Source organism: Musca domestica, unplaced genomic scaffold, assembly GCF_030504385.1.
Source record: "Musca domestica strain aabys unplaced genomic scaffold, Musca_domestica.polishedcontigs.V.1.1 1, whole genome shotgun sequence".
Taxonomy (NCBI): Eukaryota; Metazoa; Arthropoda; class Insecta; order Diptera; family Muscidae; genus Musca; species Musca domestica.
The window spans coordinates 46,567,762-46,594,374 of record NW_026712114.1 but is presented as its reverse complement, the minus strand read 5'-3'; the positions used below and the strand labels follow the sequence as shown (position 1 = coordinate 46,594,374).

Sequence of the window (26,613 nt, the reverse complement as noted above, 5' to 3'; positions counted from 1 at the left end):
TGGGGAACTGATATTACCCAAAATCAGTGTATTATTGATGAGTGAAAACAAATAAGCTAATTTGACTCCTTGCCCCACATTTGCATAGACACCAGAATGAAGGTCAGTCATCCTTATATTATTTTTTAATTATTTTCTATATTGACTTAAAATACTATTTATATTTTTTTCATTCATACTTACAGTGTACAACCAGACGCCATTTATCCTCAATGGCACTGCCCTCAATAAATTGATTTTCCGCTCGACATGTTAAATATTTGCCATCGTCTTCTCGGGTAGGCGTGAATGTTAATATACTTAAGGATTGATTGTCGGGTTCATTAAACTGGAAACATGTGTGTGGTTTTGTTAACGAAACCATTGGTGGGATGATGACGATGATGCCGGTGGTGGTGGCGTCGGCGGTATTGGCATTTATGACCGTGGCGATATGAAAAGAAATTAAGAACAGAAACAATGGCAAATTAACAAAATATTTTCCACGAATATTAACGTTTACTGGCAGCACTAGCTATTGACACAGTAAACTATAGTAGTAGTGCCGGACGGTCGGTCATTCGACCACTACGATTAAAACGAAAGTGCAGACATTCACATAAAAGTGACATTTTATCAATTAAGGTCTATGAGAGACAAGGGTGTGCAAATTATATACACAAGTGTTGGAGTGTTAAAGTGTTTGAGTGAGTGTGGCTGTATGAGGGCTTGTGTGTGACTATTATTAGTCTCAGCACCATCAACATATGGCATAATACGTTTTTGATGTATATCTGTGTTAGTGGGTTGTCCTTAATGTAGGTCGTCACTTTGATTTTATGAGTATTCATTTAATAACAGTTTTCTCTCTCTTACTTTGCTCGTATGCTCTCACATATACATCATTATGGTTGGATAGTATGATTGACCCTTTAAATAGCATCAGTTGTTGAATGGCATATATGTGAGTGGGCTACCATTCAGAAAAAATAGGCTAAAAACTTGTAACTAAAAAATTATATAATTAATTCAATTCCATATTAAACTAATTATTATGTTTTCATTAAATTTACATTAATTTTCTTGTATTTTCTTTTTTCTTTGTTTTTGATTTATATTTAATTTTTTTGTCTATAAAATAGCTAAAGTATGTTGTAAAATGTACTCATGTAATTGCCATTGAATGTATGTGTTAATTGGTGACATTGTTTATAAAATATTATTAGTGTTGTTATTGTTGTTGCCGCTGGTGCGAAAAACATTACTTATCACTTCTATTTGGCTCATCGGTGTGTGTGTTTTATTTTCACTTACGTTTTTTGTTAGCTTTTTTAATTGTTTATTACCCTTCCACCATGTAATGACGGCTTGTGGTTTTGAACCGGATGACTTGCATTCGATGTCATATGTGCGATCGGCCGAAACAAATCGGTCTTTTGTCATTATGTGAACGGCAATTGGTTTCACTAGAAAAAGAGAATAGAAATAGAGAATAGAATGGTATTAATTTTATTTATCTAAGTTGTTGAACTTGGTTTTAAAGCGATTAAATAGACAGATTTTTTTAACGTTTCTATGATGTTTATATTTCATAATTTGTTGTGGGAAAATAGTTACTCGGAATTGTAGGAGGAAAATAGGCAAAAAAACTATATCGAAGATGTTAAGCCCTAGCATATAGTAAACTGGAAACATATTTTCGTTTAGGCCGGAGCACACCCAAAACTCCAGTAAGGAAGCAATATTGATAGTTGAGGTATTAAGAATGTGTATCAGTATCATCAGCTGATTGAGAATTAGCTTTTTGTAGTCGATGTAATAATGCTTTGATTTTCTAGATTTTTTTTTCAGATAATTAACATCCAAAATTTAGTCATTCAGTTCTATAAATAGTTATTCACAACAAAAACTTAAATTTTGATTTGGAAAATGATCATGCCAACAATTAAACTCCTCATTTTACATTTGAAAATTCGATGTCAAACAAAAATTAAATACAAAACGATTAACCTTCTTTGAAAAAAAGTTATCAGTGTGTTTTTTTATTTTTTAAATTGAAAGCTAAACTAAATTCACTGGGTAATTGTAAAGGCAAAAGAACTCGTCACGCCATGTCATGACATGACGGTCGGTGTGTATATATGTGCAGCCTGATCATTGTAGTGGTCTGTCTTACTTTTGTGCAGATGAAATAATAAATTTTATGTGAACACGAAATGTCTGAATGTTGACACTTAAACTTTAACATCAACACGCACAACGACAGAATATCTGTGAGATATTCAGCCAGTAAGATTTTTTTTACATTGATGGTTTGAGTTTTTCGTCATTTCATTTTGGTGTACGGTGGCGGGAAATACAAATACAACAAAATTGCAAAATAAGTTTAAATGTCACGCGATTTCAAGAGAATTTTTATTTATCTGCAAAATAATGGCGAACCACAACAACAATTGCATTATTTAAACCTCTGAACCTCTGAACGGTCAATAGACAGACACTAAATAAAAGTAGGTAAATATGTAAACAGATATAAAAATTAGCGATTTGCAGTTTAGATGTGGAATTTGTGGAATTTTCCTGAACCATATACATAAGATGTATTTTCGGCTTGCAACTAGATGCCTTGTTATATGTAGACGATACCAACACACGACGAGATGTAACCCATTTTATTTCCAAAGATCAAAGTAATAATATAAGTTTCTCTGTTTAATTTTAAACCCCTATCTAAATACTTTAAGGTCTTATATTTTGGGCTTAAATTTTAATTTTCATTTTGTGGGAAAGAGTCTATAAAGCTCCAAATGGAAATTTCCAATTTGGAATTTCGAAAGATTTTAATACTCTATTTTGAAATACACATGAGATGGCGATTTTACCAAATATTCACGTTAACCAAATCTTAGTTTTACAATTATGTGACTACTTGGAAAGCTAGGGTCAACTTGAAATTGTGATTGCGTTAAATTATATGTGAACTACGAGTAGTTCAGTAGGAGAACATCGATATTCCCTCAGTAAGAATGAAAAACCAGTAAAGAAAGTCTTAAAGTCGGGCGGGCCGACTTTTTGATACCCTACACCACTTTGCTAATTTAGTAGAGCTGCGCATAACAATTAAAAGTTTTTATGAGAGAATTAAATCATACACGCTATGATTACAATTATAATTTAAAGTTTATAGGACTAAATATGCCGAAGCATTTGCATCTTTTAAACTCGGACTTTTATTGCCCATTTGGTGCACAATTAATTTGAAATCGGATAAAAATATATATGGGAGCTATATCCAAATCGGAACCGAACTCGATAAAATTTGGCAAAGATATTTCTTAGCTGTATTTGATATATTTCCCTGAATATCATTGTTACGGAGTGTATATTACGGCTGTGGGTATCAAATATAACAAATCGGGTGAACACTATATATGGGAGCTATAGCTATATCTGAACCGATCTTCACCAAATTTGACATACTAGCTTCTAGACTCAATTCGGTCGTAAGTGCCAAATTCCATCCCATTTGGACAAATATTAGACGTTTGGTGCACAAAAAAAAGTAAATCGGACGAAGGTATATATGGGAGCTATATCCAAATCTGAACCGGTCTCGATAAAATTTAGCAAATGTATTTCTGAGCTGTATTTGATATATTCCCCCAAATATTGTTGTTGCATAGTGCATATTGCGGTGGCGGTGGACAAAAATAACAAATCGGATGAACAATATATATGGGAGCTATAGCTATATCTGAACCGATTTCGATCAAATTTTGTATACATATTTCAGGCCTAATTTGGGTGTATGTGCAAAATTCCATACAATTCGGGCTGATATTACACGTTTGGTGCACAATAAAAGGCAAATCGGACGATGATATATATGGGAGCTATATCTAAATTTTTACCGATTTTCTCCAATTTCAATAGGGTTCGTCCTAGGGCCAAACAAATGATTCTTCAATTAATCTTTACGACTCCAATTTTCTTTTAATAATTTTCTTTGGCGTCTTACCTTTGAATCATATTACTATTCTTTTTAAAATTAAAGTTTAGGATTCTAAATGTTCCTTGAAACTAATTTTTTTCAAGAAGTTCCCTAAAAAACACAACGATGATTTTACGCTCACAAATACTTCTAACTGGTCAGCGTTCAGGTAATTGATAATCCATGAAAAATATTCTCAAATGTGCTTGTAATAAGTGTCACGTTATTTATTTATTGATTTCATAAATCCATAGCATATATGACTCCTGTATTTTGATTTCAAGAAACCCTAAAAGTATCCAAATAGATAACATATTTTACCACAAATTTTTGACTTCAAATAAAATTATCTATGCCCATTGAATTTTCTCACAAATTCTCTTTAATAATGACCTTTTAACCTACAACATAAAAACAAACGTTCACCACAAATCAAAACTAAAGTCCTATCACTTGTAACCACACATATACAAATATGTATGTTCGTATGAATTGACTAAAAATCAACATATTATGTGAATACCCTACCTACAACTACACAAAGTCTGATCAGATAAAAAAGTAGAGGATTAAACGAGGGCAAAACAAGCATAGCTTTGTTACATCACAACAACAATATATGAACTACATATCGTACATTCATACATGGCCTGCAGTTCTGGCTAACGAACAAAACGAATACTTAAATATCTGTCGCTGTCGCCCTTACATCAGATTCACAACATTGAGGCATACACCCACCCATAAAGCATAAATACCACAAAATCGATACTTACAGTTGACATCCAGTATGACCACTTTGTTGTTCGGTGGAGTTAAATTCGTATTGCTGGCCACACAAACTAATCTCGCATTCAGATGTTGTCGTCCAACATTTGGATATGACAAGTGGTTAACAGTCTTACCGTCCGGACGATGTTCAAACGATTCATCAATCACCGTATTATCCAAATACCATGTAACATTGGGCAGTGGACGTCCTGTGGAAAAATAAATGACAAGAGCAAAAAAATCGAATGAGTGTAAGTAAACATTAGGAAATAGATCAAAAAAGAGAGAAGGAAACAAGAATAAAAAGACAACAACTGTGAAATTGGCCAAGAAAAAAAAAACATAACAATAAATACACATACTAGATACACATACACACCAGAACATAAATGCATAAGTAAATTGTATACAATTCGTTGTCCTTTGCCTGTCTACTTCGATTGTAGACATTCACTAAATTAAGATAACAGCAGATATAGAAGAGATGAACAAATAACTACAACAACAACATCTACAAAAAGCAAATAAAATTGCAATAAACAAAAGATATCCTTTTATACTGTGCCAGCTGTTTGGATCAATGAATACAAGCACGGTGGGCAATGGGGGGGCGGTATGGGACGTAAGATAGTTTGTTCATTTCGCATTGAACCAACTAACATCATTTGCCAGAATTGTTATTCTTTATTTTTTGTTTCTTTTTTTCTTGTTGTTGCTGTTGCCGTTCAGTTTGTTATTCGATTCAAGTGAACTCTGCTCTGCCGGTCGGTCATACGACAAGACTGACAACTGTTTGTTTCCAGTTCATCTAGGTTAGTTAAGTTCAAACAGTTCATTTGTTTTCGTTTTTATCCAATATAACAGCAGCACATTGCCTGCTGCTCTAGCTAGCCAACCTGCCTGGCTGCCCACTAGTCAGTGTCAGCCTCCCCATCTTGTCTTGTCTGCATAGAATTCGTGGTTATTGTTAGTTATTTGCCAAATGATGTTACTACAAAATTGATGTCGTTCAACACTCTGCTCTGATGTACTAACTAATTGCCCATGTATTGTAGCCGTAACAATGAATGAAACTAGTTCATTGGATTATCAAAATATCACAACAACACGAGTACAAATGTTAAATAAAGATATGTTGTTTATTAAAGAAAATCGATAAAGATGAAGAAGTGTGGAAACAAATAGAAAAGATTTTGTGTGGGAAATTTGGAGCACGCAGAAGGAAGATTACTACAAAAACGCTTGATATATATTCAATGACTTTTCTTAGGCTTATGATATTTTGATAATTCTACGAACTAGTTTTAGTAATGTAAACATTAAAGAGTTTTGGTGTCAATAGTTTTTCCGTAGGAGACAAGAAAAGTGAAAAACTGACACAGTGCCGATTATACGACACCTTTTTATAAGAAGTATTTATAGTGCAGAATCAAAATAAGGCAGACATACATATACATATAAACTTCTAAAAATATCTGGTTTTTTATATTGAATTTGTAGTAAAAGTGTTTCTAGTGCGGAAACAATAAAATCGAAAATAAATTAAAAAAAATGTATAATATAACAAGTCCTTAAAAATCTTTTAAAAAGTTATTTTGTTGCAGGTAATAGTTATTGAAAAAAAAAAAACCTAAAAATATCGTGTTTATTGTCCTGGTAGGCTATTTTCTATTTTCGAAGACCACGTTAATGACGCTTGCTGTTAGTTATTTTGTTGCAAGTAATAGTTATTGAAAAAAAAATCTAAAAATATCGTGTTTATTGTCCTGGTAGGCTATTTTCTATTTTCGAAGACCACGTTAATGACGCTTGCTGTTAGTGAACATATTCTATTCCAAAATATCAACTTTTATTTTCAAGAAACAATGTCCTTTATTGGAGTTTATGACTCTGAAAATATTTTAAGCACTCGTTTAACTCTAACGACTCTCAGTCAAGTCAGCTTTTAAATCAAAGTGATCACTTAGAATATACCTCCATGTAATTCTTTAACCTCCTTTGCTAGTGTTCATTTATAACTTTAATAATACTTGAGACTTCTTTACAGAAATTTCACTTAAGGACTGGAAATGGAACTATAGTTCTTTAAAAAATCTATTAAAAAGTTAATTCTTACAACCCAAATTGTTACAAAAAAAATATAACTTGAAATTACATGTTAGGAACTTTTATTTACCGTTGAAAATTTGGCATATTATATAGGACTAAAAGACCAAATATTCCAAGTGGACCAGTCTGAAAGTTCCTTCAAAATATCTTAAAATTTCGTGTTTATGTCTTTGGAAGTTCCAACTCGATATTGATTGACCAGTGAAAATCCAATCTTCAGATCTGCTTCTTTTGAAAAATAGTAAGCGGTAGTTATTATATTTCTTAGATCTTGAAAGGCATGAAATTGGCTATATCATTTTCTTTCATTTCATCATTGTTTTGGCCAACTCAAATCATTGCTAATATCCTTAGAATTACAAAAAATGTTAAGAATTGATTCGCATTTTTTTAAGAAAAACAAAAAAAAAAAGACTGGTCTACGAAGGTCAAGTTCAAAGTTTATGGATAGACATTATCTAATTCTTCCATATTTTCAATATTTTGAATATTTAACCACGACCTTTTGGAATGCGATATCTCTGAACTGAATTAGAGTAAATCTAAAATTACTTTTTCTCAGGGAAAAATTCGGTCCATCGTCTTTACGATAGTGGCAGATTGTCATATACCCCATGTACACAATGTTTTTATCAGTATTAGACTAACTTTTCGAAAGCAAAAATTTCAATCTAGGTATAAAAGTCTTTTTAATGTCATGATTCAAACCCATTTCATTAACACTTATGAATTGATTCTCAATTGCATTATTTACGAAAACTAAATCAAATGATTTCTAATTTGTATTCACTTTAGTCCGTTTAGGTTTCATGGAATTAATTGTACAAAATACGAATTCAAATTTGCCTTTGATTAACAACTAATCTATTGTAATTAGCAATGACAATTTTACCTATTATTGTTTACAAATTACCATCACTAAACATGAGATAAAAAACAAGGCAATTAAATTTAATTAAACACACGTAGTAGGTTTCAATTGTTTATTTTTACAAAAATAATTTCAAAAATTCAGAATTGCATGAAAACGATAAATTTTTGACAACACAATTTTTTGGTGTAAAAAAACGATAATAAATAAAATTCCGTTTTGTTCAGAAGTCAAGTAGACCAAATATAATTTGTGTTTTTGGCTTTTTTATGCTTCAATTAGAAACAACTATAAATAATTTAATGCAGTTGTTATTTTATGTATAAGAGCACACATACATATGTAAAATATTTAATTCATGTTTTACGTGTTCTGCGTTTTTTTCGGGTTGTATTTTTAATTAATTCCGATTCCAAGCGTATACGCTATTTGCCGGCATAGCGCATGCAGAACTACTAACACCATGCTAGTTCTGACCAAAATAGCTGGTTATTATGCGGTCATATTTCTGGTAAATTAAATTTTTCAAAATTGTGTTGTGTTGTATTGCAAAAAAGGAGTAAAACACAACAAAACAATTCATTTTATATACCGCAAAATAACATTTACATTTCTAATCAATTTTCATGCACACGTGGTGCTGCATTACAATGGAAACCAGAAATTAATTTGTTATCGTTTGTGGAACAAAAATAAAAAACAATAAAGAAATATATTTAAATAGCTTTGCAATCATTACTTCAATTCTAAATTTAACAATTTAAATGTTGGTGTTAAAATTAATTTTCAACTTACCACCAGACACTTCACATATCAGCACAATATCATTGCCTTCATTAAACGATTCCACATTGCTGACCTTTTCATGGCGTATGGGTTTGTAAATGGCTGGCTTCTCCGGTGGCACTAGAAAATATTGAGAAAAAAACACAAAAGCGAAACAAACATTAGCTTAATCAACCATGCACAAGTAGCTGGCAAAAATAACATTTCGATATAGAAAAGAGCCAACACCAATTTCGTTTAACTAATTGACATGATTTCATTGTTAAATGTTAGTTGTGCGTGCCAAAGTCATTGTTCGTCCTATTTTGCCTATTTTTTATTCAAATTTTATTCAGAAAACGCTGTAGATTTTCCCCCCTTTATTTTCAATATTAAATTATTTGTGGGGTTGCAATGCTAACATTTCGTTAAGAAACTCTTTATATACCCACCGCTTTAACATCAATGTGCGTGTCTTTGACACATTAGAATATCATGTTTCTCTTGTAGACTTGCCATTCACTTCTAATAACTTGAAATTTTTTCGAGAGTGTTAAACAAACATTCCCATTAATGTCATGACAAAGCATAGAGCTAGCGAACCGAATAAAACAACAACAAAAAATCAATGAATCCAATTACATCTCTAATATTTGTAAGGTAATTAAAATTAAACACTTATTTTAGGAAAACAAAACATATACAAAAAAATTATAGAACGAAGAATATTGTGAAAAAAACTATGACGAAGGATTGGTTTGGTTGTCAATGGTAAAAAATTTCAATTGAAAACCAGTAAGAAATTCTCAAAAGTCGGTCGGGACCGACTATATGACACCCTACACCATGCATATTTAGTAGAGCTCCCATAACAAAAGAATTTATTTGAAGTAGATCATACCACCTATCAACCTTTGAGTGTTCCGGTACACTACCACTAAAAAATATTTTAGTGATACTGTACCGGAACACAACGATGATCGTAGTGTACCGCAGTCGGAGCGCTAAAAAATCGTAGTGTACCGCAGTCGGAACACTAAAAAATCGTAGTGTACTGGAGTCGGAGCACTAAAAAAACGTAGTGTTCCGCAATCGGTGCATTAAAAAATCGTAGTGTACCGGAGTCGGAGCACTAAAAAAACGTAGTGTTCCGCAATCGGTGCATTAAAAAATCGTAGTGTAGCACATGACCACATTAGAAAATCGAACTGATTTTAAACACTCAGCCATACACTGTAAAATATTTAGTTTTTTACACCAACACTCATTCATTTTTCGGTACCACAAAATAGCAGGTAAATTATTTGCATAATAACCCATTGCAATGCAACCACTAAAATTCCCTTTTTCGTGGAAAATTTCAATTTTGAATGGTTAAATACAAATTATTATGACTTCAGATTTGGTCCTTTTTTATTCTTTCTACCTATTCCCATATTTTTCTACTTTCTTCAATCTTGCAACCAATCTAAACATACATGACAAATAAAATAAATCCAGCTTTTATTTTCATAATATTGAATTATGCTAGTAATAATTTTTCTCACAAATCGTAAACAACACATATGTGGTACACTACCGATACATTATTTTTTTTTAATGTTCCGCCATGCGGTACACTACGATTTTGTTGTGCTCCGACTGCGGAACACTACGATTTCGTAGTGCTCCGACTGCGGAACACTACGTTTTTTAGTGCTCCGACTGCGGTACAGTACGATTCTTGTTGTGCTCCGGTACAGTATCACTAAAATATTTTTTAATGGTTGTGCTCCGGTACGGTACATTATCTTAGTGCGCCACTCCACCTCGGAACGGTACAGAACACTACGGTACAGTACCATACTGTTTATTTTCGAACGCTGAGAGCGACCATCGGCTGTTATGGCGGCCCACACCATCACCATGGCCGGCGCTTAAGTTCTGGTGGCCAACCGAAGGTGCACATTTTCAGCTGGCCTCTTTGGCAAGTAAACAAGATCATTTTGTTTGTTTACAAACTGCTGAACAACGAATGCTTTCTCATCGGAGAAAAACAAATTCGGCAGTTCACCACTTTCGGACAAGCGAAGCAATTTTTTAGCTCTTTTGAGTCTATTGTCTTCCTGTTGTGGTGTAAGTTCTTGCACTTTTTGGAATTTCAATGGCTTTACCCCGAGCTCATTTTTCAATATTTGCCGAATGGAATATTGCGATATGTTCAGCCCACGAGCCATTTTTCGGCCACTGAGACGCGGGTTTCGATCAAGTTGCTTCTTTACTTTTCGAACAATTTCTGCTGATGTTGCTGTTTTCTTCCGTCCACTTCCTTGCCGTCGGGCTGCGCTTCCAGTATCAATATAACGAGCGATGATACGAGACACAAAAGATCTATTCACATTTGAATGCTGGCATGCTCTAACGATAGCCAATTGTGGTTTTCCAGCCAAATATAGAGAAATCACACTATCCATCACGAATAACTTTTTTTCTGGAAAGTTCTCAGCAAAATGCATATGCTTTTGTACGCTTGTAAATAATAATTTTAAAAGCTGTCGGACGAGTGGCTTAGAAATGACAGCAGTCTGAAGTTAGTTGCAGTTTTTTTATCTAACTCTTTATATGAAAGGCTTATCCAAATCTGAAACGATTTTCACTTAATTTGACGGAGACATTTTAGCTTTCTATACCAAATAACATTGCTATAGAGTGCATGATATCACTTCGAGAAGGATTATATTAAAAAAATGTATCGAAGCCGCGTTCCACCAAATGGAAAGGTACATCTCTCCATTTGGGCTGATATTAGCCATTATTTGCACAATAAACCTGAAATCGGATTAAGGGTATATAAGGCAGCTATATCCAAATCTGACACGATCTTGACAAAATTTGACATTTCTGGTCAGTATCAGATATCTGGTACCAAATATCATTCCTGTAGAGTCCCACCCATCTGAGAGACTTAAAACCCCAAATCGGATGAACACAATTAACCCGAAATCGGTTGAAGATATATATGGAAACCATGTATGATTTTTTACCGATTCTCACCAATTTTAATAAGGTTTGTCCTTGGGCCAAACATATATTTTTTTGGAATATTTCATCTCCATCGAATAATAAATGCGACCTACATTTTGTTCACAAAAATACATGGACAGACGGACTGACATGCATAAATCGACTCAGAAACTAATTCAATGATAAACCTCAAAAGTAACTATGGGTCGATCTCGCTTCCTTCTCCATGTTACAAACAAATGCACAAAGACATAATACCCTTACCACTGTGTGGTGTAGAGTATAAATAACTGCTTCCAGTTTGTAGCATAAAAATTCTTTATACAATAAATGAAAATCCTCTCGTAGTTTTTGGGGAAAGAATCAAGCGATGATATCAAATTTCATTGTGAGTGTCTGAACAAAATACATATTACTCTTAATTTTTATTATATCAAATATAATAAATATTGTTTTGTAATATTTTTTTTTTGACATATTTATAATATTTACGAATTCGCTACAATTAATTTTATTGTTCAACCGCCAGCTGGTTTGTGAAAATTCCAAGTGGATTACATAGTATTCGGTTTCTGAAAGATTCAGAAAATATACGTCACCTCTACAGCCAGATTGATTGTTAAACGCATTTGAAACCTTATATAACGGAACTTTTAAAAATGATAGACCTAAACTGTAGTCTGACTCTTAGAAAATAGTATGAACCTGCTTTGTGTGGCCCAACCATTTGTATTCCCTATCATAATTGACTACATTGAGGACTACATCGGTTACAGGCTGGTGTAATGGTGCCTTAAATGCTTGCTGGGTGAATATGTAATTTTAAAAGATGATTCCGGAGTGGGAGTCCGATAAAAAATGGCTCGTTTCTGTAGCCCTGAACGGTACAATGATTTATTTATGTTGAATATCATACGTAGAAAATAAAAAATTAACTTGATACTATTCACATACCTTCAAAAAAAAATGCTTTAAACTAAAATGGCAAAAAAAACGAGTTTCTAACGCTTCTCACGTTTTTATTTATTTCCAGCTAAATTTTAACTATCTTTTCATTAAAGAGACAATTTTGAAATGAGAGTACAAACATCTGCGCTATGGTATTTCTAATGCATTAGTTCTTTATGTATGCTTGAAAGTGTTGTTTACCGCATATCTATGACTTCATTTTCTAAAACCGAATATCTAATACCTCTCTATGTGAAATGTGTGCAATTGAGATTAAAACAAAATATTTTTAAATCCATTTTTATAGTTAAGTTAAGAAATTCAATAATAGCCATTTGGCATCCTTCAAAAAATATTAGTTTTATTTGCATATTTAACACTTTCAATAATTTGTAACCACACCACCCCCCTTTCTCGATAAATGCATGACACATATACACACCCACTTGACACATCTTTCAGCAAATACAAGAGAAATCCCCCGCTCGATTTTTGCGTTAAGCGTTCACCGTTTAAGATGCCAACCAACCAACCAACCAACGTGAACACCGAGACCACAGTTTTCAAACGCTATACATTCGTAATCATTTGGAATATGGGTATTTAAATATTTAGCCAATGTGAGTGAGTTCGCAGTTATCGTGAGTGTGTGTGAATGTGTGGAAGTGCAAATTCATACACTCCTCTTTACACATACGCGCGCACGTTTCTCGGTATTCTGGTAAACCAAATGCTTGTGATTTCATGGACATTTGTGAATGATGTGAATGATTTCTCCAGTACTCAAAACCACCACGACATCACGATGCTATGGCAAATATATAGCCTTGGCCGAGTATTTTTACCAGCTTATCTGATATTCGCCACATGTGGTGGCCGTATTATCAAGAGTGTGGCATCAATGTAGCTCAGAGTTTATGTTTTTTGCTGATTTCTTTGCTGCAACCCATCGCAGATATTTGTGTCTGACTGGCTGGTTGTATGATTGTGTCTGAGTGTCTGTTGTATGCAGAGTATTGACTATCTTTAAAATCCATTTTTATAGCACTCAGCATTCTTCAAAGCTTTTATTTCAGATCGCGATGTTTCCGCTGATGGTACGGCTGGCTAAGAGAAGGAGTGGGTCTTATTTTAATCTTCTCACATTAAAAGCTTTTTTTGCGCAAAAACGCACACACACTCGGAGCACCAGCAACAACATCAGTAATATTTAAAAACATTCCGGATTGCTGTAGCCTTGCAGCAGGATAATGTTCTTTAATAGTGTGTGTGTGTGAGTGGGTGTGTGCATGTGCGTTTCCATGTATTCTGTGTGTAAGGTATGCAGTTGATGACTACAGCGACAACGTCGAAGACCACGACAATGTTGATGTAGTTTTTATTGTTAACCGTAAACCGCATTTATATTTCCGTTCACGTTTCCGAAACGCGAACACACATACACACACAACGGCACACTCACACATGTATGTGTGCATACAACAGTAATAACAAGAGCACATTGATTCACACGCACACACACCTAAGTAATGTTGTATATGCAGTTATTATTCTCGCGTTGTTCTGTATGCACGTTTACGTGGTGCAAGATGAAAAAACAAAACGGCGTAAAAGAATATAATAAAGGGTTATTGTATTTAAAATAAATGTTGATGAGCCACCGGAGATGTTCGACATTTAAAAAATTCGACATGTGTTGAAATTTCATGGTGGCATTTATGTAAAAAAAATTATTGGAATGTAGGACACTGGGGACATGCCTTAACCAATAAAAGAACGGCATGTGGTCTAGTTACATTTCGAAGAAAGTGGAAGCAAATGTCAGCTTTAAAAGGTGGACAATGAATTTACAGTTTGGACTTGTGGAATTGAGAAATGTGCCGGCAGGGCCACCTTTCGATGCGGTATGGGACTAACATTTAAAATGGAGCAACAAAATATTTATATCTTGCAAACGGCTTAGAATTTTAATTTTCTCTCCGGGATAAGTCTCAAATTGTTGCGGCCTCTAATAGCAAAAGTAGATTAAACTCGAGCATGTGGCTTATGTAACGGTAAATTGAACCTTGTTGGATATATAATTTTTGTCATACTGGAGTGTATAAAAAATTCGGGCAGTTCGAACTGAAGGCTTACTCCAAAATCTGCAAAATTCACTCATTCTTAAATTTTTATCGATATAATAAAGAAAAAATCAGTTATCGCAGTAAAAAAGCCTTAAAGTACAAGACCAACATATTGATTTTCCTATAATTTCGAATGGACTTCTCGATCTCTGTGTCTCCGCTTTTTAATTATTGTCAGATAGTATAAAAATTCCTATGTGTTTCGTATACTAATGATTTCAATACCTCCGGACTATAACATCTAACGCACCATCATGAAAACCCAATTTGTTCAGCACACTTACCGGCTAGTATTTCTGCGAACCTTTTTACATCACTTTAAATTCGCTTCTTTTGTTTCAGATTGCAATATGCCACTGTCTGTTAGAAAAACCTTGCTGACTGCAGCAATATTTTTGTTACCTTGCATTTTTTTCGCTTTGGTTCTGACAAATTGCACTCAGTGTTCGTAGAATTTATTAATGTCTTTGTTGTGTAAGCGGGTAAACGTGTTGTATTCTTGGGTTTGGCATGTTGCCTTTTGTTTTTAATATGAACCTTGACAAAAAAAAGGTATGTAAACGGGAACGAACATAAAGTAAATAGGAAGAGTGTTTTTCAATTGGTTGGTGTTTAGTGTTTAAAGAATGTAATTTGAAGGAAAAATCAAATTTTAAACAAGGTGTTAAAGTTATTCTTTTGGTAAAGTAAGTTGTGTGGAGAAATACCATATTTTCATGGCAATCAAAACATTTTGGTCCACGTTCTTATATCGGGTTGTTAATAATTAGAAGACACTTTGGCATCAAATTTTTAATATAGCAATATGTTCTAGAAACCCCACAGTAACTGCACCGATTTTATTTGCCTTACAATCCTAGCCATATTTTTTTTATTTACGCACATATGGCTAAAATTGAGTTTAGCATAACTGAAGTTCCCTTCTAAACGATGAAGGCGTATAAATCAAGTGGTAGTTATTTATAGATAGCAGGGGGCTGAAAACTAGCCATACAAATAATTGTAAATATAACATCATATCTTTGACTCAGGCCCATTACAACACTAGTGGCTGATTTTATGTAAACAAGTATCTATTTTCGTCCAGAGACAAAGACCACCATATAACGAAAGCCCTCAAGCACACTGTACAACATCTATATATATATATATATATATATATATATATATATGTCTTCTCTATTTTGAGCTATACCTCCCAATATCTAAAATAAAGATTTGAAATTTTATAAATGGTATTACTTCTAGAATCTTTTGTATAAAAGGTGGGTCAAATTTTCAACTAAAGTCCCCATATAAAAATCAACTCCAATTTCAAGTATTTAACATTTCTAACTATTCTCTTTTTTTTGTATTTTGGGTATCTACCTTGAAAAGTATTATTTTGTATTTTTGGCCATTTTATCAAGGGCTCTGCCGGAAATGTCAATTTTAGGCTCATATTTTCATGTGGCGCCCAAGCAAAGGTGGCCCTTTAATTTCCTTTGTCTTTTTGTGGAATGAAAACATTTTCCAACAATACATTTTCAATATAGACCAAGTTCGAGATAATTACCAGGGGTGGCAAGAGACAAGGATCTTCTAACCAAAAATAATGAATTTAATGAATATTTTTACAAGCACAGCATTTTTAACAATATCTTTTACAATTACCTTTTAACCAAAATTTTTGAATTTTTAAGGTATATATATTTTTTCCAAGAATCTTCAGACAAAAATTTTGAAGTTTTTGGCTATTTTTTTCAAGGACCCCCTGACAAAAATCATAGATTTTTAAGAATGCTTTTTACAAGAAGAAGAAGGAGGTAAGAGGAATTCTAATTGACCTAAGATCGTGCATTTTTCATGAATGTATTTGGCAAGAAACTCCTGACAAAAATTCTTTGATTTTTAATAATATTTTTTTTAAAAGTATCACCTGACTATAAATATTTCCAGTGTAGGAAACTCCGCAAAGATGGCATTGGCTTAACATTCCAAACTTTAATTTTTCGACCCTTTATATATTTAATAAAGATCTTTTAAATGTATAAGAGATATTGAATTACAACCTGTTTTTGCAACAGTATTTTTCCTTTGGTTTGGAAATTTGGTGAAAGAAAATATATTTTGGTTTTTTTGTAGTACATTTTTTTGTCAGTGACAAACCCAAGAAAGCTTTTCCCCTTTTATTTTTGATTTTGTAACAAAAAAAAAAAAAAAAAAAAAATACAAAAGAAAATGTCAGAAAAAAAACGATAGAAGGAAGACCTTTGTTTTGAACAGAAATTGACCCATTGTTACTGAATCATTTTCTTGACATTTTTCATTTTTTTTTTTTTTTTTGATAAATTTCGAACTTATTGTTGTTGCCAGAACCAGCACAACTCCTAATGAAATTAAATAAAAAAATTTAAAAAATAATGGTTATGGAAACACTGGCATATCAAAGCTTTTCGAGAATGGACGAGAGCTTCCATAATATTTATAAAAATCCAAATCAAAACGAATACTTTTGAACACGAACGAGTCGAGCAAATTTTTTTACAAAAACAGTCTGTTACTTCTAGATTCCTTATTGTTTCAAGCTACCATATTGCTTTACAATTTCGGATTTCCCCGTAGAAAGTATTTCCTATGCTCAACAATGCTCAACTATTGCTACTTGGTACTGGGAAGGATACAAGTTTCAGCAAGTTTATTAAAAAATTATATAAAAATTAAATTCATAAAAGTTGAAAAAAAACTTTCACAAGGAATGCAGAAGGTAGGCCAAAAATATATATATATCTATAAAAATCCAATAAAATTAATCAAATAAATTTGAAATGTTGAAAGATGTTAAAGTATTTTTTAAATAAGTTTACTAAAAAACTACGTTCTTTTGTTATTTTCCGTCTCGAACATTTATTATCCCTCCCAAAAGAAGTTATTTTTCTCCCTTTCAAATAAAGACATGAATTTTTTTTTACCCCAATTTAAGAATCAAATCAAGTGAAATAAGTTGCTCATGAAATGTCATTTATCCAGAATAAAGTCGTTAATTATACGTTATATAGCGATAAAAACGTGCATTTATTTCTTCGTGCTCACACCTTAAGTATTTCATTCTCTATTTCAAATCAAAACGAAACGAAAAAATCTCCAATTGGAATCAACCATGCAAGCAAAATTTACTCAAATGGCTCCCAAATGCATTTCTTGGTTTTTTGTGTTCTTTTCAAATGACCAAACAAAGTTTGGTGTAGTATTGGAAGGAACTATGTATGTAGTTTGTTGGGTTTGTCTGAGAGCTGTGAAACGTAACCACAGAAAAAACAAATACAAAGTAATGCGACAACATTCGTCAGAATGGTAAAAAAACGTCACAAATGAAACCAGAAAACTTATGGCAGAGTTTTTTCTTATTTTTTTGTTGTAGAAACGTCGGTTGGTTGAATGGTTGACTGACTGGATGGCTGGCTGGCTTGGCTGTTGGGTTTGGTAGATTTTTGCTGGTTGGGTTGTCGTGTGACAGTTAAGCAGTTGGTAATGTCATAATGTTGCCACCATGGGGACACAATCGAATACCACAAGTCCCAGACACAAACACCAACTATCGAGAATCGCACTGAAACGCCAACAAAAGAACACACACACAAAAAAAGAACTCTAAAACAATTTAGGTTAAAGTAACGACCTGATGGATTATAGTACGTGCCATAAAACCAACAAAAGAAACGAAAACTTTTCTATTGGACTTGGCGGATATGTCATTACCATTTTTAAAGAGAATCAGTTTGATCGGTTTGCAATGTTGGAGCGTATTTTTTTAAAATAAGCAAGGTATAGGTAAGAAAATATTTTTTTAATGCTTCAGATATTATTTTACCGCAGATGCACTGTACAAGCTATTGAAAAAATCCCTAGAAACAATTTATGAAGAAAAATATGTTAATTTATTCTAGATAATATGTACCCCTTCAAACAATAGCATTGATTTATACGAGGGAAAACAGTCAAAGATGATTGTTGATTGCATTATTAATAAGTATATTTTGACTGGAACTCCTTAATGAAGGGAGGCCAGGCCAAAGAAGAATACAACAAGCAATTAGAAAATAATATAATTACATGGCTGGCTAACTAAGTGGGGTTCATTGTTTTACCAAAGGCTTAGAAACCCAAAATTTTCGAAATATTTATTCATTCATTTGTGACTTATAATTAAAGGGATGGCACCGGTATGGGATAGAAAATTAAATTAAATTGCCCAACCTCATAAATATTCCTTTGAAATCAACAACAGCCATGTCGAAGGTATTAATTTTCTTGTTAACAATATATCCTTTGTGGAGACAAAATTATAAACAATAACAACTAATTCGTTATTGTTGTTGTAAAATTATAGAGGAGTTGGCAAAAAGGCAGTCTATTTGCTATAATAAGGCTTAAAAGGTCAAGAATAGAGAATGAGTTTTCCAATTAATATTAAAGGCAAAAAAGATTTACAAGGAGAACGTATTCTTAGATAAACAAAATTATTAAAATGCCAGTCATAACACACTTAAAAGGAGGGGGATAAATAAAAAAAATATAACTGACTACAGATTTGTTAAAGCAAAACAATTTAGCGAGAAATCATAAATACAACCTCAGTCGATATGGTCGAATTTTATTTTTTTTTTTTTTCAAGGAAACCACAATTCAGACCACAATTCATACTAGCCTATAATCGAGGCAGAATTTAAACACAAATTGGCCGAGGATGAATTTAGGTTTTACAGGTTGAATTGAAAATACTTCTAAAAAACACATATTTTAACCAGTAAAGAAAGGTCAAAAGTCGGCCGATACCGACTTTATGAAACCCTACGCCACCATAAATAAACGTTTATATAGGGAGTGAGTTTGAGTGCATATTTTGACTTTAGAGCTGTCTAGAGTGGAACGTATATCCTAGACTGAATCGGTTTCCGCTAAATAAGGCGGAGGCATTTAAGGCTGAAGCGATTTTCACAAAATTGAATATACTTACTTCTAGGCTGAATTCGGTCGGATGTGCCGAAATACATCCAAACATCATTGTAATAGATTAGATATTACGAATGTGAGGGATATAAACACCAACTCCGATGAAACATACATATGGGAGTTATAGCTATATCTAAACCGATTTTCACCAAATTTTATACTTGCTTCTAGACTGAATTCGGTCGGATGTGCCAAAATTAACTTCGTTTGAACTGATATTAACCATCTGGTGCACAATGCAAACCTTAACCGATCTTGATAAAATTTGAATTAGTTAGTGTATCTGATATCTGGTACAAAATATCATACTTGCGCTGTGAAGATCCTTACAGTGAATTTAAGGGTCTTAAACTCCAAATCATATGAAACAGATATAGCTGAACCGATTTTCACCAAATTTGACGTACTTGTTTTTAGGCTGAATTCGGTCGAAGTGCCAGGTCATTTGGGCTGATATTGGCCATTTGGAGTACAGTTACCCCAAATCAATTGAAGATATTCCAGGGAGCTATATTTAAATGTGAACTGATTCTCAACAATTTCAAAAGGGTTTGTCCTTGAGCCAAACAAATTTTGTTTGCAAAATTTCATCTCGACCTGCATTTTGTTCACAAAATTACATGGTCAGACGAACGGACGGACGGATGGACCGACTGATGTATATAAATCGACTTAGAAAGTGAGTTCATGAATACACTCAAAATAAGTATGGGTCTATCTCGCTTCCTTCTCCATGTTACAAACAAGTTCACAAAGACATAATACCCTTATCGCAGTGTGATGTAGGGTATAAAAAGCCCTCATTAAAACTGTCATTTCAAACACATTGCACATAGCAATATTTTATTACCCAAATACGGTGTCTTTAATAAATCGTATCTCATACTTTTTATGTTGATTATAAAATACCTTGTCATAACAAGGGGTTAAAAGGTATGTATGGAGGAAAACGTATGTATTTATGAAATCCACTTTGCGCATTTTTTAAATAACAAAAAAAAAAAAAAAAAACCAAAAAAAAAAACATCGCATATTGTCGTTTTAAGTGTCGCCTGTCAGCAACAGAAGTAACAACAGCATCATCATCCTCGCCATCATCGTCAACACTTTCACAACAAATGCCAACAATTCCGCCAAAGCATTTGTAGATGTGTGTTGTTTTTTTTTTGTATTGAAAATGATGAAGAGGCAAAGTGTAGCAGGAACATGGAAAAAAATTGCATATTAAAAATGATTTGCATGTTTTCTTTGGAAAAAATGTTGCAAAAAAAATATTATGACCATTTTTTGTGGGGTGCAATGAAAATCATGCATTGTTTAAAGTTTTTGACAAAAAAAAAAAAAAACAATTTCCAATATAAATGTGAATGTCAAGAATATAATTTAATTTATAATTTAATATTTATACCCTTAGGGAATATGCTTCCAATAATTGTTCTTGAAATGTTTCTAGAATTATTTAACAAATTTGTCCTTAAATGTCCTTCTCCAATAAATCTTTATTACCATTGCAATAAACACAACATTTCTATAACAAGAAATAGTTCCATCAATTGTTGGATTTAATAGTAAAAATTCCTGTATTGTTATGCGAAAATTGTGTGATAACTTTATTGTAGGAAGCAATGTAAAACGGGAGCGCAGCGACACCATCATTCGAATATACCGAAATCGAAATGCCTTGAATGCTTGTTAAAATTCAAGCATTTCCAACATGTTGGTTGTTTTGTGTATGTGTGTGGTAGGTACTTGTTATTTGTTTCAGTTCGAAGAAATCATTCCGCACACACTCGCAAACAAAATATAAACGAATAAAAACTGCGAATAAAATTGCCCGAACACTGTGTTTTTATATGCAGATCCATGCCAATGGTAACAACACTACATGTGCTTTTCCATATGTAACCCGTAGTTGTTTTCTTCGTCACAACACAATATTTTTTGACAATGCATAAAAGACATTTTTCCCCGAAGAGCATATTTTTCGAATCGCAAAATAAAGAACAAAGACGAGCAACCGAGGTATGTGTGCGTGTGCGTTGGTTGGTATGAAAAATCTGACTATTAAAGTAAAATAAATATTTGGTGGTTTTTGGTTTCTTAGTATTCTATTTGGGAGGGAGCGATTTCCAATGTGGAAAATATCCATTAAATTATAAAAGCTTTTCTTTTGTAGGATACTCTAAGAGATTTTAGGAAATTTCTTTAAAAATGAAATTATTTAATCTCAATTTGAAAACTGTTGTCTTGGAAAATAAGCTCAGCTATTTACCGTTAACAATTGATGGATTTTTGTTTCAATTCCAGGAAGAAACCCCAGTAATGGGATATATTCTATAAATTATTGTATAATAGTTCTATTCTACACAAGGAATTAAACTTAACACCATTTTGTCCAGGCCAATATTTTAACATAATGTTTTTAAAACCAGTAAAGAATGTTCAAAGGGATTATAGGGATTTAGGTATAGATAGGAATTTATGTGAAGTAGATCGTACAAACTATGACCGTTTTTGGAGGTTTATTATAACTTTAGAGAACTCATAATTTAAAATCGAATTGAACTACTATATGAGAGATATATTCTTCTGTGAATCGATTTACACTAAAGGAGGGACTTGTGTCTAAACCGGTTTAGCAGAGGTGTATGCTGTATCTAATAGCTGGCACCAAATATCGTTGTTTTGGAGTGCCTTTTACGGATTTGAGGGACTTAAGTACAAGATTCGGTGCAAAATTTGTATGCGACCTGTAGCTATACCTAAACCGATTTTCATCAAATTTGTCACACTTTCAAGGCTAAATTCGGTTGTATGAACTAAAATCCATTCAATTTGGGCTTATCGGATAATCGGATAAATATGGAAGCTATATTCAAATCTGAACCGATCTGTAGTTCAAACAAATGACCTGTTTAAAATATTATCTAAATCAGGCTATAACTGCATTTTGATCATGAAAACGGACGGGCATGTATAAATCGACTGAGAAAGTGATTCCATGAGGATCCTCAAAAATTCTTCCGCACACTATATGACGTTGGGTATGAATACCAAAATATATTCAGGAAGACTAAGGAGGATGTCCACAAACGGCTACGATCACACATACCCAGTTTTCAAGTGATAAAATGTCAGATTATTTTTTTTCTATATCCCTATAATTTTAATTTGAACTGATATAATCAATTCTAGTAGCAGATTTGAAGTAATTCTGATAAACATGCATTTTAATTGCAATACTACTGTACAAAAGTACAAAACAATTCGGTAGAAAAAAAAGTTCAAAATAGGAGACATGTGTATCGATGTTCCGAAATGTAAACACCCTCATCCTCATCCGTGCATTATAGGTGTATAGAGTTTTTGTAGCCGATATTACTGACAATATCTGGATTATTTTCGTTGATAATTTTAGTCCTCAGATGAGTCACAAAAGGGTTATTTTCGGTTCCCACAATCCCCTGCTCAGAGGTATAGTTCCATCCCTAAATTTAAAAATATCGAAAGGCTTAAGAGTGCTGCAAATATATATAGGTAGATTAATTGTTCATATATTTTAAAAAAGCACTGAAATATTTTTGCCCAGAAATAAATTTCTGTCGAATTTGTATGATTTATATAGCCTTAATATTAATTAAATACGTTTTTGTCGAGGAGAACTTAATATTTAAGGAGTTATGGCCATTTTAAAATATTGATTAACTCATACGCTGAAAACTCAATATTTAAGGAATTATGGCCACCAAAAAAAGTGATCACAAATAATAGCTAAAAACGCTCAAAAAACTCAATATTTACGGAGTTATGCAGAGGAGGAGTTATGATAGGATTTAAACTTTTTAATATTGATCAACGTTTTGAAATCACCCCATTAAGTGGTATTGTCCGATTTGATTTAATTTGAACCTGGCCTCAAATACGATTTGAAAATACTGTTTTGAGCGCAATGAATGTGCAGGTCTTGGAATAGCCCAAAAAACACCACAACATGGCTATTTTAAAGACTTATGCACATTTTTATTTATTTATTTTATTTATTTTTTTTTTTCATTATAATAGAAGTCGAAAAAATATTCCACAATTTAGCAGATGGTCCAAGCTCAAACCAAATTGAGAAGATTTTGATTAACCACAATTTAAATGTTATAATGTATCGAATGAGATCGATACATTAATTTTAACCTTTTTTTATGGGGGTACTGATGAAGTGTCGACCTATATTTTCACCCTAAAATTTGAAATTATTTTGGCCTCACTATTGAGATGTGAGACGTTTTAAGAAAAGCGGTAACACTTTTTTTATTTTATGAGGGCTACGATTACTTAGATAATGTTGACATATTGTGGGCGAGATACCGGGTGACGTAGACCGTAATTTATTTATAAAGTTTAGTGATTATATTCTCTAAATCGGACTAAATTTGATCGCTAAAATTCTAACAATAATCATATTAGAAACAAATGAAATCATTCTTCTCTTTGCTTCTTTTGTGAAAATATTGTTAATTTTGCTCATCTAAGTAAAGCAAATCATCTTCAGTAAATAATAGTTTTAAATATTGGCTGTGTACCCTATGCTCCCTCTGATTCAAAATGTATGTATTTTGCCAATAACAAATGATCATGCTAATAATGTCAAAATTTTCGATCACTATTCCAATTTATACCAACATTAGAAATATTAATACTAGTTCTAGCTTGTTTCAATTAAAAAAAAAAAAAAACCCACCATAACTCCATTTCATTTTTCCGAAAATACAGGCTACCCGTAACGTTTCACGCTGTTCTCAACCACGGCAACCACTTTGATCAGCCATTCGATACAGATTTCAATTTGATTTTTTTAAGCCGGGGCTTGTGAGTAAAACCTCATACAACCTCTTGCAGGCGAACAACACTCTCAAGTGTGTTATGCATTCAAAATGACCCTTCACGCTAAATCAACAGAAGCAAAAAAAAGTTTACGCAAACTTCACACAAAGCCCAAAACAAAAGTAGGCTTATTGCCTGGCCCTTTAATATTGACATTGCTATGGTCACTCAGTTTTGATTTTGTTGCTGGTGGTGGGGGGTGGTCGCCAACATATCTACCGACATCTTACTTGAGTGGCACTTTTTATTTGCTGTGGGGTTATTTCAACCCCATTGCATACGGAAATACAGTTACAGTGGAACCATTAAAATGGCGGAATTTATTACTTGAACGTTGATCGAAGGACCAAAGTTGTTTTGCGTATGTCGCTTTCTTGTTTGTTTGTCTCGGCTTTTTGTTTTTATTGCAAATCCATTTCAATGTTTCGTTGTTGGGGTGCAGCGTTGAATTTGTAAACTGCATTTTAGTCCAGACTATAACCAGTGGGAGGGGGGCGAACGTGTGGCCAGGGCCGGGGCAGAGATATGCTCATTGTTTGGCCGTATTTATTTTTTTCTTTCGGTAGCGAAATCCACAATATGTGTTTGTGCGGCAAATGGTTTATGGGGTGTTGGTGGCCAACATATAAAACTGTGCAACGCGGTTGTTTTCCCAGCAATTGGCTTTTGCATTACGAAAGTATGTGAGGAGTGGGAACGGGGTAGATTTGGTATTTGTTTTCATTTTTAGCGTACGCCTTATTCAACAACATCGGCTAAAGAGAATATTCTTCCTGCAATTGCTAGATGTCGGACGCTAGTGCAATAAAACTTTGGAATTGCCTTGGCAATTCAACGCTTTTTTCATTGAATTGTACCCTCGCCCGTATTTATTCTCACTATATGTGTGTATACAGCCTTTGGGCCTTGCATTAAAATTTAACCCCACAAGCAATTAAGAAAAAACCTAGACCCTGTTTAATTTAGTATTGTTTCTCTTTTCTGGGTTATTAGCAACTTGGTAACAATACTACATTCCATGGACCGTCGTTATCTATTGACACCCTCGGTGCACACATACATATATAGAGAAGACTCATGCAGAAGAATTTGGTTTGGTTTCATTTGGCATACATTCCATGCATGACAATCATTCGCCCAACCAGTCAGCATGGCTCCATCTTGCTATTGCTCCACTATTGTAACTTATTGTTCCATTTGGCTTTTCTCCTCACTACTACCACTACTGCTGTAGCAGTTGTTGCTGCTGCTGTTTTTGTTTCGCCTGCTTGTAGTTGCGGGTATTATTACCACTTTTAATCCATAGATGTTGTCGTTCGGATGTCAGCTGCATTGGTTTGCGTGCAATAGGTTGACACAATATTTGTTGTGCGGTGTGACAGAACGAAATAGTTGGCGGGTGGGTGCATGGTTGGTTGCGGTATGTGTGCATCTTCGCCAAACTTTTTGCGTATAATTTGCCCAGCGAATGGGTGCAGATACATATGCACAGACTCACATAAAAACTGAGTATACCATTATGTTTCTGTGTTTTTCTTTGACATATCCTTGTTGTTTTCTTTTTCTTCCGTGTCTTCTTTTATATTCACTGGTGTTATTCTTATTTGTTCGCCTTAATATCGGCCGTATTTCTCTCTATAGATATGTAATTACGGATATTGCCAATGTTGCTGCAATTGCTGCTGTTGTAGATTGTGAGCCATCCAACCAACCAGCCAGCCAGCCAGCCATCGAACCATCCAACCAACTTTATCGTTGGCCACATTGCTTTTGCACGATACAGACCACGCAAAACCCACATTATGTTGAATTTTCATTACTTTGCAGCTTCTTCGTTATTGTGAGGTTTCCAATTTTATTTTTGTTGCTGTTGTTTTTTCTCGCAGATAAACACATGTTGTCGCACATTGAAATGGGGTTAACATTTGAAGAAAAAATTCTTTGGGTGGTAAAAATGTGAAAGTGAAAAATATTTTTTTAATGCCTATTTGTAGAAATCGCATTTCCTTTTAAACCCTTGAAGATGAGAATCATAAGAAATATATTATGTTCATAGCCGCTGACGAAGGCCGGCCAGAGACACCTGGGCTCCCCAAATTGGTATATTTTTAGAACCTTTATGGACATATTTCTTGACAAACCATATGTGTTGTCGGTTAGTCTCTCGCCTGAAATGGTTTCGA

The 26,613-nt window shown here is 33.5% G+C and overlaps 1 protein-coding gene across 1 annotated transcript in view; it reads right to left on the bottom strand.

Annotated features, from left to right (window-relative positions):
* LOC101898483 (uncharacterized) overlaps positions 1–26,613 on the bottom strand; it is a 362,514-nt gene that overhangs the window by 85,345 nt on the left and 250,556 nt on the right. Inside the window, exons 6-9 of the mRNA XM_059123548.1 lie at positions 8,517–8,627; positions 4,747–4,950; positions 1,294–1,445; positions 184–328 (exon numbers count right to left, since the gene is read on the bottom strand). Of these exons, the coding sequence (XP_058979531.1) occupies positions 184–328; positions 1,294–1,445; positions 4,747–4,950; positions 8,517–8,627 (612 nt within the window). The remainder of the gene's footprint in view (positions 1–183; positions 329–1,293; positions 1,446–4,746; positions 4,951–8,516; positions 8,628–26,613) is intronic.